Raw genomic sequence first — 17,448 nt, 5'->3', positions numbered from 1 at the left:
GGTTGAATAAATCGATCGTGTGCTTAGTCACTCAGTCATGTCTGACTTTGCAATTCCATGGACTGTAGCCCTCCAGGATCCTCTGTCCATGGAATCCCACAAGCAAGAATACTGGAGTGGGTTGCCATTCCCTTCTCCAGGAGATCTTCCTGACCTAGGGATCAAATCCAGGTGTCCTGCATTGCAGGCACATTCTTTACCATCTAAGCCACCAGGGAAACGCTAATTCTGTACCGTAACTGCCCCCCTTTTCTTCCCCGACAGCTATATTTTATAGTCATTGATTATTATCATCACCATCATAACCAAGCAGAAAAATAACTAGGTGTTTTCATGTTCTAGGTGAAGAGAGGGCATCATAGACCTAAACAGAATCATCCCAGCCATGTGAAAGCTCACGTGGCCACGGCTGACTCTGACACTTCCTCACTTGCTCTCCTACGTAATAATGATCCTCCCAGGTCTGCTGGATGGGACAGAGATCATTGCACAGCCAGTCCAATCAATTTCTGTGATGTAGATCACCCCTCCATCCGTCTAGAAAGATGGATAAAAGATGCAGACTATTTTGGCGGCCATGGTGACCCACAAGGTGATGGCTTACAGTTGCTAATGCACACGTGGCACGGAATAAAATCATCATCACTTTTTAAAGTGAATTACTTAATTTTGGCTGTGCTGGGTCTTCATTGCTGCATGTGGGCTTTCTCTAGCTGTGGCCAGCGGGGGCTGCTCTTCACTGTGGTGTGTGGGCTTCTTTCTGCGGTGGCTTCTCTTGTTGCAGAGCAGGGACTCTAGAGCACGAGGGCTTCAGTAGTTGCGGTGCATGGGCTTAGATGCCCATTGGCATGTGCAATCTTCCCGGATCAGGGATCGCATTGTGTCCCCTGCATTGGCATGAGGATTCTTAACCATTGGACGACCAGGGAAGTCCCAGGGTTCTACTTTCTGGGAAGAGTTGTAGAGGAAATGGCAATGGTTGGGAGTTAGGAAACTCAGCTTTTGCTCCTGTTTCTGTTACTCACTGTGTGACTTAGGCCAAGTCACTTAAATAGTCCAGGCCTTAGTTCCCCTTATTAGTAACCTGCGGTATGTAAACTTATGCTGTTTCCAGCTTTATCAGCTCATCATTGTCATCCATACAGAACAGAACTGGGAGGCAAAGATCCCTTGAGACCTGAATTATGGAAACAGAGCAAACCAATGGCTAATGACCTCACTGAATACTCTGCGAGTTGCTCTGTGTCCCCTGAGGGCTCTGAGCTTCCTCCAGCCAACATCAATCAGAGACCATTTTGGTTCCTGTTCTTTGGTTCCTGTTCCTTTATGAGACAGAAGCATCACCACCTACAGACCCTCCTTTGATGGCAGACACCTGGCCCACTTCTATCCCCTCCCCTTTCTCTTTCCTTGTGAAGTCCAAGTTTGTTTTAAATTCCACTACTTCTTTGGTTCCAACAAAACTTCAGCACCAATATGTGCAAAAGAAACCCAAGGGGCATGGACCATGCATATGCAAATAATAGAAGAAGCCATTCTCAGGGAGAGGGAGCTCTTTCAAGAAAGTTTGGCTGAATGCCATTACCTGATCTCAGGTAAAACAATACAACACACACACACACAAAAAAAACAATACAACACAGGTTTGGTTTCCTTGGATTGGCCTCAGAGGCAATACTGCTTATTAAAAAAAACAAAAAAAGAACCTGATTCACTTTATCTGATCTGCCCATATCTGAAGAAGGTGCTATCTACTAGAAGTCCCTTGGTTCTCAGAATGCAGATCCAGTTCTTGTGTTAGAGGTGGGATATCCTCGGAGACAGTGAGACAAAGTCCCGGCACATGGCCCAAGGCAGGCTCACTGGCCACAAAGATGGCAGGAATGCTACCCACTGGCTTTGCTTTACCACCAGAGGGTTTCTATAAGGGGCTTCCCAGGTGGCGCTAGCAATAAAGAACCTGCCTGCCAATGCAGAAGACGTAAGAGACGTGGGTTCCATCTCTGGGTCGGGAAGATTCCTTGGAGGAGGGCATGGCGACCCACTCCAGCATTCTTGCCTGGAGAATCGCATGGACAGAGGCAGGCTACAGTCCACGGGGTTGCAAAAGAGTCGGACACGACTGAAGCAACTTAGCACACAGCACTCAGGATTTCTATTAGCAGGGTAAGAATCTGGATAGCAGCCAAAGTGGTGCACCTGGGAAATGAGGTACCCAGGGCTTCTTAACATCCTGGTGGAAGGGGAGGGCGGCCCATGGTGCATATTGGTGCTCATGATCAAGAGTATCAGATCTGGCTCCCCAGCTCAAGGTTCAAATAGAGGTCCCCGGACACAGAGGTCATTAGTGGGTAGAATGAAGAAGACCCCTTAGCATCCTCTGGGAAGCTCCCTGAGGTGGAGAATCTCAAAATAGATATGACAAAGGGCCTAGCAACTAATCTTTATTTCCAAAGCCCCAAAGGGCCAATCTTCACGTAGTAGCATGGTTGGGCGTTCCTCAAGTTTCTGCTGTGACAGATGGAGGAGTGGGTGATCCTCCTTGTGGTTCAGGGCTCCTCAGGACCTGTATTGCGGAGGGAGCTTGGTCATTGGAAGCCACCCTGCCTTGAAATAAAAATCCTGCTTGTGTGCCCTTGGGGAAAACAAAATCACTTAACACCTCTTTTTCTCAAATTCATTACATCTAGTGTCCCCTTAAAATTCTAAATACTATGATTGGGAGTTTTGGATTGACATAGACATGTTGCTATATTTAAAATGGATAATCAATAAGGCCATAAGTATAGCACAGGGAACTCTGCTCAGTGTCATGTGGCAGCCTGGGTGGGAGGGGAGTTTGGGGGAGAACGGATCATGTATACATGTGGCTGAGTCACTTCTCTGTTCACCTGAAACTATCACAACATTGTTAATCAGCTATCAGTTCAGTTCAGTCGCTCAGTCGTGTCCGACTCTTTTCGACCCCATGAATCGCAGCACGCCAGGCCTCACTGTCCATCACCAACTCCCAGAGTTCACTCAAACTCATGTCCATCGAGCTGGTGATGCCATCCAGCCATCTCATCCTCTGTCGTCCCCCTCTCCTCCTGCCCTCAATGCCTCCCAGCATCAGGGTCTTTTCCAATGAGTCAGCTCTTCGCATGAGGGGGCCAAAGTATTGGAGTTTCAGCCTTAGCATCAGTCCTTCCAATGAACATCCAGGACTGATCTCCTTCAGAATGGACTGGTTGGATCTCCTTGCAGTCCAAGGAACTCTCAAGAGTCTTCTCCAACACCACAGTTCAAAAGCATCAATTCTTCGGCACTCAGCTTTCTTCACAGTCCAACTCTCACATCCATACATGACCACAGGAAAAACCACAGCCTTGACTAGACGGACCATTGTTGGCAAAGTAATGTCTCTGCTTTTGAATATGCTATGTAGTTTGGTCATAACTTTCCTTCCAAGGAGTAAGTGTCTTTTAGTTTCATGGCTGCAATTGCCATCTGCAGTGATTTTGGAGCCCAGAAAAATAAAGTCTGACACTGTTTCCACTGTTTCCCCATCTATTTCCCATGAAGTGATGGGACCAGATGCCATGATCTTCTTTTTCTGAATGTTGAGCTTTAAGCCAACTTTTTCACTCTCCACTTTCACTTTCATCAAGAGGCTTTTCAGTTCCTCTTCACTTTCTGCCATAAGGGTGGTGTCATCTGCATATCTGAGGTTATTGATACTTCTCCCGGCAATCTTGATTCCAGCTCGTGCTTTTCCAACCCAGCGTTTCTCATGATGTACTCGCATAGAAGTTAAATAAGTAGGGTGACAATATACAGCCTTGACGTATTCCTTTTCCCATTTGGAACCAGTCTGTTGGTCCATGTCCAGTTCTAACTGTTGCTTCCTGACCTGCACATAGGTTTCTCAAGAGGCAGGTCAGGTGGTCTGGTATTCCCATCTCTTTCAGAATTTTCCACTATACCCCAATGCAAAATAAAAAGGTTTTTTAAAAAAAAAAGGATAACCAACAAGGACCTACCACATAGCACCAGAAACTCTGTTCAGTATTGTATAATAACCTAAATGGGAAAGGAACTTGAAAAATAATAGATAACTGAGCCATGTTGCTGTATATCTACAACCAACACAACGTTGTTAATCAACTATATTCCAATATAAAATAAAAATAGAAACCATGATCCTGATATCAGGCAGTCAGTTCTCAAATAGATGAGTAGAAAGGCCAGATATCCAATGCCTCCAGTCCTCATACGTGTGGTTTCTCATCTGCAGCCTTTGTGGGAACCTGGGCTCTCAGGGCTGATCTGAGAGGTATCTGGGCAACACCGGGTACAAGCCCACCCTGGTGACATCAGGGTGCTACTTCCTTACAGTGCCAACCCAGGGCCATCATGAGGACTCGTGAGGAGACAGAGACGCATGGCCTAGCATTTAAAAATAGCCTTGGCATGTGCTAAACAGTAAGCAGATATTTTTCTTCATCATATAGAACCATTCATACTGTTCATGGGGTTCTCCATGTGTGAGAGTGGGCGGTGGGCTGCATCTCCCCTTCCCACACCATCGTGCCACCTTTACCCGAGTATCCTTGCACACTTTATAGGTCAGAGTGTGATGGAAAAGGCTTTGTGTGCCTCCGCACCATTTCCTCACTTCCTCTCACCTTGTTCTGCCCGGCGGGCTGGACCACTGTTCCTGTATCTGTGATTTAGATCCAGTTCCTGACTCCCAAGATTCCTACGCTCTCCCTTCACTGGACTGTCCTTCTGTCTCATGACCCTGCCCTGCCCAAGTCTCTGATTCTACTTTGCTCCAAAACCAGAGTTAGATAGCAAACACTCTATTCATCCTTACAAGGTTCCAGCTCCTAACACATCAGCCTTGGTAGTATCCTAGATCCTCACTTAGCTGTCTGAGAGGGTCCCATTTATGTCTGGGTCTGTTTGATTATGTAGCAGAGAACTCTGGGCTTGGTCGGAGCTGAGACTCTGTTGGCTGGAATGTGACATTATGAAAAGCAGCCCACCTAAGGGTCCCGTGTGTGCTCCGAGCCAACCTGTACCCTAACACTTTCATGGGCTGCTTTCATGGGCTCTTCCGGGCCACAGGGTTTGTTCAGGACTGGAGTACAGGGGTCCAGCCACCTCCATGAGCCTGAAATAGACTCTGGACTCAGGCATCCACAGGCTGGCTGATGGCAAGGTCCCCAAGCAGCCTGGTCCTGGAGAAAAGAGGACAGAGCTTCATCAAAGATACGCGATATGAGTGAAAGCCACAGCAGAGCAGTGACCCTGAGCCAAGGAGAACTGGGTCCAGAGGGAGCATGAGGCTGTGGTGTCTGCTAACCAGCACCCTTGCTTCCACTCCATAAGAGAGCCTGTGGGCCAGGGGAAGGTACAGGGCAAGGAGGAAATGGTTTCAAACAGTGACAAGAACTGGGAAGAAAATAAAGCAAATAAAAGTAATATGATGGAGGGAGAAAGACTGGGGCACAAGTGTATACCCGGCTGTCTTCAGGCCTCTTCTCTGGATGCCCATTTCCAGGAGGCACTCACTTTGTTCTGACCATTTAAATGGCATCTCTACACAGATAACTCTTACATTGCCACCTCCACCTCTTCTCTCCTAAATTTTCAGCTTGTATATCAAATACCTACCAGGCATCTCCATCTAACAGGCTTCTTTTTTTCAATGTTTATTTAGTATCTGCTTGTTTTTAAAAATTAAAGTATAGCTGATTTACAACGTTGTGTTGGCTTCTACAGTTTATTATCTCCATACCCCATTTCTGGCTTCTCTGGCCCTTCTGGGCCTCTTTTTCTGCTTTTGCTGTTTCAGTTAATGTTGCAGGAACTGACCTAATTGTACCCTTGATTCTTCGGTTTCCCTCACACATAAGATAACCATATGATTATTATCTAAACTGGAACACTTGTGAGAATAAAATGGGTGGGTTATTAATAATTAGGTTAGTATGTGCGTGTGTGCCAAGTCGCTTCAGTCCTGTCTGACTCCTTGCAACCCTACGGACTGTTGCTCACTAGGCTCCTCTGTCCTGGGGTTCTCCAGGCAAGAATACTGGAGTGGTTGCCATATCCTCCTCCAGGGGCTCTTCCCCACCCAGGGCCTAAACCTATGTCTCTTCTGTACCCTGCATTGGCAGGTGGGATTTTTATCACTAGCGCCATCTGGGAAGCACAAGGCTAGTATGGCAGGTATAAACTAGGATAACTGGTTTATATGCTACATCAAATCCACGGAATTTCAAAATATTGTCCTAATTTGATGCCCATCTGGCTTCTCCATCTCGCTTACTCTAGTCCGAACCCATCACCTGTTCCTGATTCCTGCAGTCCTCCAAGTGGGCTCACATCTGTTTTTATGTGTATTTCCTGTGATGTCCCTATAATATATTGCCATGTGAAGGCAGAGTCCTCGTGTATGTATAATAATAAACGTGGAAAGGAACTTTTCTTATTTATAGACACAGAAACTTCTGGAAGCATAGAAATGGAAGTGCTAAGGCTTGTTTCCTCTGGGGAGAGCTAGAGGGAGGGAAGTTGACAAAGAGTCTGGAGCGGGGGTGGCAAACACTTACTTTTAAATGAACACTTTTATTTTTGCCTTTTTCTAAAAACAGTGTACACAGTGTTATTGTGAATTAAAACACACTGTTGCATGGGAAGGTATTTTCCAAGAACGCCAGGTTTTTTTCTCTGTAGTCTATGGATATGTCCTCCTTTCCTCCTAACTCCGGAAAAATAATTCCATTTTATTTCAAACTGTGTCACCTGGGACGCAAAGCCCCTATCCAGACTTAACTATATGTGAGTTATGTAAGAACTTGTCTATTTAAATTTGGGAGGGAAATACTGTTTTCTAAGAGACGCTTTACTCATTAAAGACAACCCAGGTTGGGTTTTTTTTTGAGCATGAGCCACCCATTCTCCTTGACCGGCCCTGCAATAAATCTTTCTGTAGTCCAAAACATGCAATCTTGTTAACAACTCTCTGATAACCTACATGCATTTTTTCATTGGGTCCTTGCATCAAGCCTGTGGGGATGACCTATGGGCATTCCCAGCTTACACGTGAGGAAATCTAGGCACAGAAAGGTAAGGACCCAAACAAGATCACACCACTAGAAACTGCCAAAGATTGCTGTCCAGACCCATCTGACTACAAAGCTGTGTCTTTAACTATCACCACACACTAGCACCATCTTGGTACAGTGTCTTTAGGAAACATGCCACACCAGTCAAGTCTCCCTCTCCATTTCAAGTCATGGCCCTAATCTTCCATGTCGTCATCTTAAAGACGCTGCAATGACACTACTACCATAATGAACACCTAGCAATTACTCCATCGGACGCTATATTGAAATGATCTGAAAGGGCTAATGATCATGGAAGATGATGGTGACTTTCTTCTAAGTGTGACCTGCACCAAGCCAGGCAGAGACTGAGGTGTGCTGCTGGCCACTTCAAGTTCGGTCTCTTAATTACATACTGGAATGGCCAGATACTTCACCAATGTAACATTAATGCCTTTGATAGTCCATTTTAGACTGTGAGTCAACATCTAACCTGAGAGTTCCTCTTTTTGGAAGGGCCAATAATGCTTCAGTAAAAATAAATGACTTCAGTTTACCTGATGCTTACTAAAGCTATAGCTCAAACAACTGTAACTTTCTGTTGACTGGAATGAAGCACTCCCCATCAAAAGAGAAATATTTGTCTAAGGGAAATTATAGATCCTTATTTCATTCGTAAAAGGGCTAAAGTATGATGTCTATTTTGATCAAGAAATACTGTTTTCAGCATGATCCAAATTCACTGAGTGAACCAAAGGTAGCATCCTGTAATTCAAGGAAAGTTAATAAAGAGGGAGCAGAGTAAAAACTTAAACCTCATCCACTTCATGCCATCCATTCTAATTTCCTTTTCACATACGTCACAGAGTTGCACATGTCAAGACAGAAATGCAATCTATATCTACCTGCACAAAGAGAACTAGCATTGGAAACAGTTACTCAACTGATTCAAGACTAAAAGTTTCATCCTTGCCTCAAATTCCCAAAGACTGCTTGGATTAGCTCTAGACTCAAAAAGATAGGGGTACCATCTCTATCATTGTTGGATCAGCTGGTAAGTATCTTTGTGATAACTGATTTATATTTGTACAGGTTCTTCAAATGTAACCTTGAGGAACCAGTGGAACTGAACTTATTTTTTGTTCCATATCTAGTTTCACTGCCTTGTGTCTAACCGGTAATGCATCCACTTAAGTTCAAGAATATTCAGTAAAAGTATCAAAGTTGGAACTGTATGTAATGGTTATGCAATTTATATGATGGTAATAATGATACCATTCATTGAGAGCTCTGTAAGTGAGTAATTATGCTCAGGGATCTTAAAATATAAGACACATTAAGCCATTTAATCCTCACTATAACTAAAAAAAGAAAGCATATTCCTCTTTAGAAATCTAAAGCATAAAATAACTTGCTCGCTTTAGGAGGTAGAACCTGACTACTATGTAGCTACTAAAAATCATGTTTTAAATATTACTTAATGATGGAGGAAATGTTCACCATTTAATAAAAAAACCACACAAATTTATATGTCTAACACGTGTGTCTGTATCTCATGCATCTATAACACACATATGACAACAATTTACTGAATATATGTATACATATGGAGTTAAAAGTCTGGAAGGTAATGTTCTTAATTGTTAACAAGTCAGTAGGGTGATGAGTGATTTGTTTTCTTTTAGTATTTTTCTGATTGCCAAAATTTTTAGAATAAACATGCATCATTTTGAGAGTCAAAAAAAGCAATAAAAATGTTCAAAAAATTGTTCCAGATTCTATAGAAAATTTAAACAGATGAGTTTTCATAAAATAAATAGAAAGTCAAAGAGTTGTCCTCCTAAAAAAACTTTGAATTTATTGGCTTACCAAAAAATCTAAAACACGTTAGTGAAGCAAAAGTCGCTCAGTTGTGTCCAACTCTTTGTGACCCCGTGGCCTATATAGTTCATGGAATTCTCCAGGCCAGAATACTGGAGTGGGTAGCTTTTCCCTTTTCCAGCTGGACCTTCCCAACCCAGGATCAAACCTAGGTCTCCTGCATTGCAGGTGGATTCTTTACCAGTTGAGCCACAAGGGAAGCCCAAGAATACTGGAGTGGGTAGTCTATCTCTTCTCCAGGGGATCTTCCCCAACCAGGAATCGAACCAGGGTCTCCTGCATTGCAGGCGGATTCTTTACCAACTATAATGGAAGCAAGCCCTATAATACATTAAGGGAAGTGAAGTGATGTCGCTCAGTCATGTCCAACTCTTTGTGACCCCATGGACTGTAGCCCACCAGGCTCCTCCATCCGTGGGATTCTCCAGGCAAGAATACTGGAGTTGGTTGCCATTTCCTTCTCCAGGGGATCTTCCTGACCCAGGGATCGAACCCGGGTCTCCCACATTGCAGGAAGATGCTTTTAACCTAATTCCAACACTCTTTAAAAGGTTCTAGAATTAGGCCATCCTACAGGACTTTCCATGATGATGAAAATGTCCTATCTATGCCCTGCCATCCAGAAGCAACTGGAAATGTAGCTAGTATGACTGAGGAACACAATTTTAAATTTAATTTTATTACAATTAATTTAAATAGTCACACATGATTAGTGACTGCCATGTTGGACACTACAACCCAACTAAAGAAAATGGAACAAAATCTCCAAATTCTTCTTAAAAAACCAGTAGCACTATTGCCTAAACATGACAAAATGTAAATCGTGACTTCTCTGGTGGCGCAGTGGATAAGAATCCGCCTGCCAATGCAGGGCACACGGGTTCGATCCCTGGTTGGAAAGATCCCTTATGCCATGAAGCAACTAAGCCTGGACATCACAAATACTGAGCCAGTGCTCCAGAGCCCATGAGTTGCGACTATTGAGCTTGCCTGCTGCAACTGCTGAAGCCGGTGCTCCTAGAGCTGTGCTCCACGACAAGAGAAGCCACCACAGTGATAAGCCTGCAGTGAGAGTGCTGCAACGAAGAGGAGCGCCCAACTAACTGCAATAGACAAAGTCCGCACACAGCAACGAAGCCCCGGCAGTCTCAAAGATACATACATAAATACAAATTTAAAAGGTAAACTACCGGCAAATTTCACATGCGAATATCAAGGTAAAAAGTAAATAATGTACTAAATAAGGTATGAACAAAACAATTCAGCACACATTAGAAGATTAGTTATGTACTGGAAATTCAAGACGGCTCAATATTAGGAAATCCGTTAATTTAAACTACTATTAATAGATCAAAAGAGAAAAGTCAGAACTATCGCTGTTGAAAGGCATTTGTTAAAAATACATTCCTGATTAAAACTCTGAATAAAATAGGACTATGTTTACATTTGCATAACATGTTAAATATATATCTCGACCTAGAAGACTGCATGGGGAAATAATAAAATTGAGAAATGATAAAAACAATCCATTAAACTCAGAATTGGAGAAGGCAATGGCACCCCACTCCAGTACTCTTGCCTGGAAAATCCCATGGACAGAGGAGCCTGGTAGGCTGCAGTCCATGGGGTCGCTAAGAGTCAGACACAACTGAGCGACTTCTTTCACTTTCATGCTTTGGAGAAGGAAATGGCAACCCACTCCAGTGTTCTTGCCTGGAGAATCCCAGGGACGGGGGAACCCGGTGGGCTGCCGTCTATGGGGTCGCACAGAGTTGGACACGACTGAAGCGACTTAGCAGCAGCAGCAAACTCAGAATGCTCCCATAAATACTGATGCTCACTATTACCACTCACTATTACCACTATTACTTTAGTCGGTTCTAGAGACACAAGTCAGTGAAGTTAGACAATAGAAGGAAAAAGGAGGTTGAAAATTTGAAAGAAGTAATATATTATCATTCACTTCATATTATTAGTGTAATCCTGGTAGACTAATTCAAACAATTACAAACACTATAATATACTGGTTAAGAGCATATGTTCTGAAGCTGTGATATTGGTTCAATTGCTGTCTCTATTAAATAATAACTAGCTGTGTGACCTTGGGCTAGTTATTTAAACTTTCTGTTTCCTTCTCTGTAAAACGGGGACAATAAAATTATCTACTATAAGGTTATTAAGAAGATTATGTATGTAAATATATTGAGAACTCATATAACATGCCTGTATTTAATATATACTATATAATATCAGTATTAAGATAATAAAATTTTAAATAATAAATTATTGAATACATGAATTATTAAATTATAGTAATGTGCAAAATAAACAAAAATCAAAAGTCTTCCCATATTAAAAAGATTTCATTTATAACTGCAATACAATGAACTAGGAATAAACATTTCTTATGTGCAAGATTAAATGAGGATACTTAAAATGCTATTAGGGAATAAAAAGAATAGTTAAATAAAGGGAAAACATGTATCATTCTTAGATAGGAAGATTCAACATCATTAGGTTATAGATTTCTAAATTATTCTATAAATTAAAAAAACTAGCTTAAAGTGATGCTAAATTCATACAAAGATACACATGAAAAAAGCGAAGACAGAGCAATAAAAGAAGATGAGCATGAACAGATATGAGGCATAGTATGGTGCTAAAATATTCAAAAGAGTATGCTATCAGAATGTGAAAAGACAGATTAAAGCTACATTTTATAGAGCGTACAAACAGAACCACATATGGAGCTCTAATATATGCTAAATGGGGGAGGTTCTGCATATGAAAAGGAAAAGATTAATTATTCAATAAACACCAGTTACAAAAACCAGTAGGCAATCTGAAAAAAAAATAACGTTGGCTCTGTACTCGATTCTTTAAGTCAAAATAAGTTCTCTGTAGATTAGAGTTTTAATCGTCAAAGTGAAAAAAAAAAAGCAGTGGATGAAATACTGTTTTTCTATAATCTTGGACTATGGAAGACCTTATGATATAAAACTTGGGAGCTATAAAACATTGGTAGATTCAGTTATGTAACACCCCCAAAGATACACCAGAGACAATGATAAGTTTAGAAGAAAAACATGGAATCTGTAGCAGTGCCACAAAGAGTTAACTACTCTGACCAGTAAAGAGCTTATACACATCAGTCAATGTGACCAACAACTCAACTGAAAAGTGGTCTAATAATATAAGCAGATACTTCAAAGAAAAACAACTTTTTCTATTTAACGGAACTTGTGATCAGAAACATGTGATGCCATTTTTATCTTTTTAAATCACAAACAACGAAAAAAGCTGTAACATTTATATGGTAAGGATACTGGAAACAGTGCTTGTTATTAGTATATTGTTGTATATGTTAGTATTTGTTGTTTAGTCACTAAGTTGTGTCCGACTCTTTGTGACCCCATGCACTATAGCTTGTCAGGCTCCTTGTCCATGGGATTTTTCAGCCAAGAACGCTGAAATGGCTTGTCATTTCTTCTCCAGGGGATCTTCCTGACCCTGGGATCAAACCCACGTGTCCTTCATTGGCAGGGGGATTCTTCATCTCTGAGCCACCAGGGAAGCCCCATATGTTAGGATAAGCAGTATTAATATCCTACTGGAGGAATGTTGTTTATATTAGTATCAGTATTACTATATTGCTGGTTCATGTATAAATTGGTTCAACCTTTCTGGCAGACAATTTGGCAGTATCCATTATAGTTTAAAGGCTTTCCTGGTGGCTCAGATGGTAAAGAATCCTCCTACAATGTTGGAGACCTGAATTTGATCCCTGGGTTGGGAAGATCCCCTGGAGAAGGGAATGGCAACCCAGCCCAGTATTCTTGCCTGGAGAATTCCACGGACAGAGGAGCCTGATGGGCTACAGTCCATGGGGTTGCAAAGAGTCGGACATGACTGAGCGACTAAGCACAGCACATTATAATGTAAAATACACATACTATTGCCCTAGCTATAACACTCAGAATTTACCATACAGATACACTCACAAACGCGCTGTGTCACATGTACATTTGTGTGTGTGTGTGTGCTCGGTTTTGTTTTTTGGTGAGGGAAAACACATTCATTGATAGGAGCTGGCTAAATAAATGTATTTGGAGAAGGAAATGGCAACCCACTCCACTGTTCTTGCCTGGAGAATCCCAGGGATGGCGGAACCTGGTGGGCTGCCGTCTATGGGGTTGCACAGAGTTGGACACGACTGAAGCGACTTAGCAGCAGCAGCAGCAACAAATAAATGTAGTATATGCAGAAAATAAAACATTATACAGGCATACCTCATTTTACTGTGCTTCACAGATGTTGTGTATTTTATAAATTGAGGGCTTGTGGCAACGCTGCATTGAGCAAGTCTATAGGTGCCATTTTCTGACAGCATTTGCTCTTTGTATCTCTGTGTCGTATTTTGGAAATTCTCACAATACTGCAAACATTTATTATTACTATATTTGTCATGGTGATATGTGGTCAGTGATCTTTGATGTTATTGCAAAAAGATTATGATGCGCTGAAGATTCAGATAATGGTTAGCATTTTAGGCAGTATTTAAAATTAAGGTATGTACACTTTTTTGGATATAATGTTATGACTACAGTATAGTGTAAACATAATTTTATGTGCATTGGGAAACCAAAAAATTCCTGTCGACTTGCTTTACTGAGATATTTGCTTCATTGCAGCGGTCAGGGATCAAACCCACAGTATCTCCAAAGTCTGCCTATACAGTCATTAGAAATGAGAAGACAGCTTGGATTGAGTGTTGATAGGAATTAATCTCTAGGATGACGTGAGAAATATTGGTACAGATTTATATGTGCTCTTATTGGTTTAGACACACACACACACACATACACACACACACAAGTATTTGTAAGCGCATAAAAAAATTCCTTGGGTGAGAAGATATTCCGGAGAGAAAAACTGCATAACTGAGGGACAGACATGGGAATGTAATTACTCTTCATTGTATACCATGTTGGGCTTCCCGGGTAGCTCAAATGTCAAAGAATCTGCCTGTGATGTGGGAGACCTGGGTTATACCTTTTGCATTTTATACTAAGAGTATGCTTTACCTGTTCCAAAATGTATTGCTTTCAAAATATATTTTATTTATTTATTTTTGTTTCTTTCTGTTCTCAAGGAGGAAATTCTGGCTCTTTCCATATTATACTGATACAATTAGCATAATCTTAGCTCTTGTCCTCTTTCCCCCTTTATTTGTGTCTGGTGGTTTAGTCGCTTAGTCATGTCTGATTCTTGCAACCCCATAGACTACAGCCAGCCAGACTCCTCTGTCCGTGGGATTTCCCAGGCAAGAATACTGCAGTGGGTTGCCACTTCCTTCTCCAGGGGCCTTCCTGACTGAGGGTTCGAACCCGGGGCTTCTTCATCGTAGGCTGATTCTTCACCAACTGAGGCACTGTCTAAATAGTAAATAACTGTCCCATGAATGAGCAATAGGAATGTGGAACAAAGCATGTCCATGTTACAGAACAATGTTAGCAAGACATTAAAATACGTATACCTGGAAAAGACCTGAAAACCTCTGCAGCAAATGTTAACAGTGTTTATCTTGAGTAGGGGCATCATAGGTAAGTTTGGTTTTGGTCATGGCATTTTCTGTGATCTCCAAAGTTTACACCATAATGTCTTACTGTGGTAATAATTTTTAAGTTTTTTTTTTTTCTTGTATAACTTTCTGCTACTCACCTGGTTCCTGTCCCTGGCATTTGCATATCGAAACCTCTGGATATAGTAGAAGACCAGCCAGGCAAGGGAAATGATCATGAGCACGATGAAGGAGATGGACACAAACACGACCGAGGTGCGGCTCACGTATTTCTGCAAGTTCCGGGTCCCGATGGTGATGTACATGGTCACAGTGATGTTTCTCTCCAGCAGGCTTACTATCTCCTTCCCCTTGGGCTCAGGGATCATGATTGCCACGATGTCTTCGACACCTGTTGTGAGAGGACAACAAGTGTAAGGGGATGAAAGAGAAGATCACCGGAAAGTGTGTGAACAGAATAACATGCATCAAATAATGGTACTTCTTTCAATGAGTCTGTGCCGGACCAGACAGCCAGGTCTAATTCCCAGCCAGAAATGGAGGTGAATTTTCCTTTCTTCAGCTACTATGGGATGCTGCTGTCTTACAGATGAGTAAAGAACCTAAAACAAATGCCTGTTTTTGGTACCAGCGAGGTCATGATCCTGCTCCTTTTCTAGCTCCCCAAGGTGGTGTTGGCCCTGGCCCAGGAAAGATGGACCCTCCCAACCAGCCCAGTTTACAGTTCTATGTTGCATTTCACAGTCACTCCACAGAGGGGAAAAGGTACTTTGCGCCCCATGGCAAAGGATAAAATACCCAAATTTACACCATCTGTCTGTGAGTTCTCTCCTTCCCCTTCACAGACACTAGGAGCACTCAGTCATAGACTTCTATTAATCATTTCCAAGACAGGCTTCTCCTACAATATCCAAAGCAATCACAAAGCAGATTTTTCTTTTTATTAAAGTATAGTTGATTTATAACATTGTTAATTTTAGGTACATAGCATCGTGAGTCAGAATTTTTGTAGCTTACATTCCATTGTGAGTTATTAAGATAATGGCTATAATTCCCTGTGTTACACTATATGTCTTTGCTGTTTATCTGCTTTATACATAATAATTAGTTAATCCCATACCCCTAATTTGTCCCTGCCCACTTCTGTCTCCCCTTTGATAACCACAAGTGTGTTTTCTATATCTGTGAATCTGTTTCTGCTAAACAAGTTTTCTTAACAAGCTCTAATATGACCTGCCAACATAAAATAACAGTCTCAGAATTATCTTCTGCTTATTTTACCTAATTCAATGTAAACATTTTGTGTATCCTCATGCCAAGCAAAGAGAGGAGAGAAACTGTACAGATAACTCCAGGATGGTTTCATCTCCACTCTCAAATACTCTTACTGCGGAGCCCCTGTTTATTGGACATTTTGAAGCAAAAGTGGTACCCTTCTTCAGTCTGAGATATCTGGGTCATTTTCCCTTCTCCTCATGGCACTCTGAGGCACAGCCTCTTGGTGAGGAGTTCAGAGGCCTCTGTAAGGGGTCTTTGGTAAAGATAATGATATCAGCTCCAAATGAGCCAACTCAACATGTCACTAGTGGCTGATGCTCAGATGAGAATAACAATCCCTAGGTTAGTTTTCAGGGAGTACCTCAACTCCAATCCATCCTACAATGTTCTTCATGGGCCCCGTTTCCACATGGAAATGCCCTATTACTTGAGGTCACTACAAATTAAACTGCAAACTTGCAATTAGGATGTAGGTTCTGGAGAGAATTAAACACCCCTTCAGCTGCTTAAAGCTGGCCTTATCCATGCACTGAAGTCAGTCAGTGAGACAGAATTACCAGATTATATTTGTTCAGGGTGTTGCAAGTTTCTTAGAAGCTATTTAGGGCTTTCCCTTGACCTTGATCTCTAGGCAGTTTTTCCATCCTAAATTCCTTGATGGTATTTCACTTAGGCCAAATGAATATTTTTAAAAGCCAGCTAGATACAAAGGTGTCTATGTATGAGACATCAACTATATGATTTTTTAAATTCCTGAAACCTTTGCACTGGCTCAACTGTAAAAATCACAGAACTACACAGTGTTTAGATTTGGCCGTTCTTTCTGGGAATTACTGAAACCGATGGCTTAGATTTCAACTCTGCAGAATTTACTGACAATCCTGATGCTCGTTCTCTCGTCATGTTTACTTTGGCTAATGGCTGTATGTGGTCTGAGGTTCTGTGAGGAATCAGAGCTTCTGGCAGGTTTTGGCTCTATAGAAATATGATCTTTGTATACTGGACTAATCTGGCCTGGTGAAGTTCACCCCGGTACTGGAGCCACACTGTAGATATTTAGTCAGTGATAGATCATAAGTTTTCACTTGATTTTTTTTTTTTTTTTACTTTATATATTTTTCAAGTGAGTCTATTCAAGGTTCCAGAATGAGACCGTTTTTCTTTTTGGAGATGAGGTCTCGGGGTTATTTATATAAGACTTTGTATGCTCAGACTTTGGAGAATCCCATGGACAGAGGAGCCTGGTGGGCTACAGTCCATGGGGTCGCACAGAGTTGGACATGAGTGAAGCGACTTAGCACTCATGCATGCTCAGACTTAGACCAATTTCACTCTTTTTAGTAGTCAAATTTCATCAATATATTCCTTTATGACTTCTACTTTTGATTCTCTGTGAATGAAGCTCTTCTTCATCAAAGATGATAGAAATATTCATCTAAAATTTCTTTTAGCTGTACTTTAAATGTAGTTCTACTTTTTACATTTAAATCTTGAGCAATCTGAGTGCGGTTCAATAGAAACACCACATTTAATGTGATGGGCAGAGAGGAGACAGATAGGATGCAATTTGTTTTTTTCCTAAATTCTCAGACATACAGGGGTCTATTTTTG

General features: G+C 41.7%; 1 protein-coding gene across 5 annotated transcripts in view; it reads right to left on the bottom strand.

The window, feature by feature from the left end:
* RNF150 (ring finger protein 150) overlaps nucleotides 1–17,448 on the bottom strand; it is a 281,991-nt gene that overhangs the window by 93,983 nt on the left and 170,560 nt on the right. For all 5 annotated transcript variants that reach the window (XM_070769076.1, XM_070769079.1, XM_070769077.1 and 2 more), the window contains exon 2: nucleotides 14,700–14,950. In XM_070769076.1, the coding sequence (XP_070625177.1) occupies nucleotides 14,700–14,950 (251 nt within the window). The remainder of the gene's footprint in view (nucleotides 1–14,699; nucleotides 14,951–17,448) is intronic.

Source organism: Bos indicus, chromosome 17 (genome assembly GCF_029378745.1).
Source record: "Bos indicus isolate NIAB-ARS_2022 breed Sahiwal x Tharparkar chromosome 17, NIAB-ARS_B.indTharparkar_mat_pri_1.0, whole genome shotgun sequence".
Taxonomy (NCBI): Eukaryota; Metazoa; Chordata; class Mammalia; order Artiodactyla; family Bovidae; genus Bos; species Bos indicus.
This window is presented reverse-complemented; position numbering and strand designations above follow the sequence as displayed.